The sequence below is a fragment of the Orycteropus afer genome, unplaced genomic scaffold (genome assembly GCF_000298275.1).
Source record: "Orycteropus afer afer isolate SDZICR_OR568_19922 unplaced genomic scaffold, OryAfe1.0 scaffold01229, whole genome shotgun sequence".
NCBI lineage: Eukaryota > Metazoa > Chordata > Mammalia > Tubulidentata > Orycteropodidae > Orycteropus > Orycteropus afer.
In genome coordinates, this window is record NW_006922816.1 from 123,519 (window position 1) to 124,482 (window position 964).

The 964-nt window shown below is 34.2% G+C and overlaps 1 protein-coding gene across 1 annotated transcript in view; it reads right to left on the reverse strand.

Moving 5' to 3' along the window:
- RPGR (retinitis pigmentosa GTPase regulator) overlaps nt 1-964 on the reverse strand; it is a 49,512-nt gene that overhangs the window by 46,059 nt on the left and 2,489 nt on the right. Inside the window, exon 2 of the mRNA XM_042783452.1 lies at nt 102-227. Within this exon, the coding sequence (XP_042639386.1) occupies nt 102-227 (126 nt within the window). The remainder of the gene's footprint in view (nt 1-101; nt 228-964) is intronic.

Here is a 964-nt window from a genome sequence, read left to right on the forward strand (position 1 = left end):
TACAATAATAAAATTAAAAATGAAAAAAAAAAAACCCATAGCACTTCTGTAGTTCAAATTCTTTAAATATTACTATCCTCATCTATGATTTTAATACTAACTTGTAATAAGAGCAGTATGTTCATCTCCACATGAAAGATACACAGGTACATCATTTTTAAACCAGAACTTGCTAGGAAAGTTTTCAGCAAATTTTGTTCTTCCAAACGTAAACACGGCACCAGAATCTGGAAATATAAGATATTGTACAACTTTAGTAAACACTGTGTGTGTGTGGTTGCTTAATATCAAAATATTTTGTAAGTAATTTATCTGGACGAATTTCTTGTCCACTCCAGCACTGTTCAAGCTCTTCTTACTTCAGTTTTATAGTCTTCAGACTTCATTCTAGTTTGATCTATGAAATCTACTAAGTTGAATATTTAGTATTCATTTATGAATATAAAGTAAGAAATACAGTATTGCAAGGAAGGCAAGGGATATCACTACTGATGTCAGATGGATCTTGGCTGAAAGCAGAGAATACCAGAAAGATGTTTACCTATGTTTTATTGGCTATGAAAAGACATTTGACTGTGTGGATCATGACAATTTATGGATAACATTTCAAAGAATGGGAATTTCAGAACACTTAATTGTGCTCATGAGGAACCTATACATAGACCAAGGGGTAGTCGTTTGAACAGAACAAGGCAGCACTGGTTTAAAATCATGAAAGGTGTGCCTGAAAGGGTTGTATCCTTCCACCATACTTATTCAACCTGTGTGCCGAACAGATAATCCAAAAAGCTGGACTATATGCAGAACACGGCATCAAGATTGGAGGAAGCCTCATTAACAACCTGTAATATGCAGATGACACAACCATGCTTGCTGAAAGTGAAGAAGACTTGAAGCACTTACTGATGAAGATTAGGGACTACAGCTTTCAGTATGGATTATATTTCAGCATAAAGAAAATAAA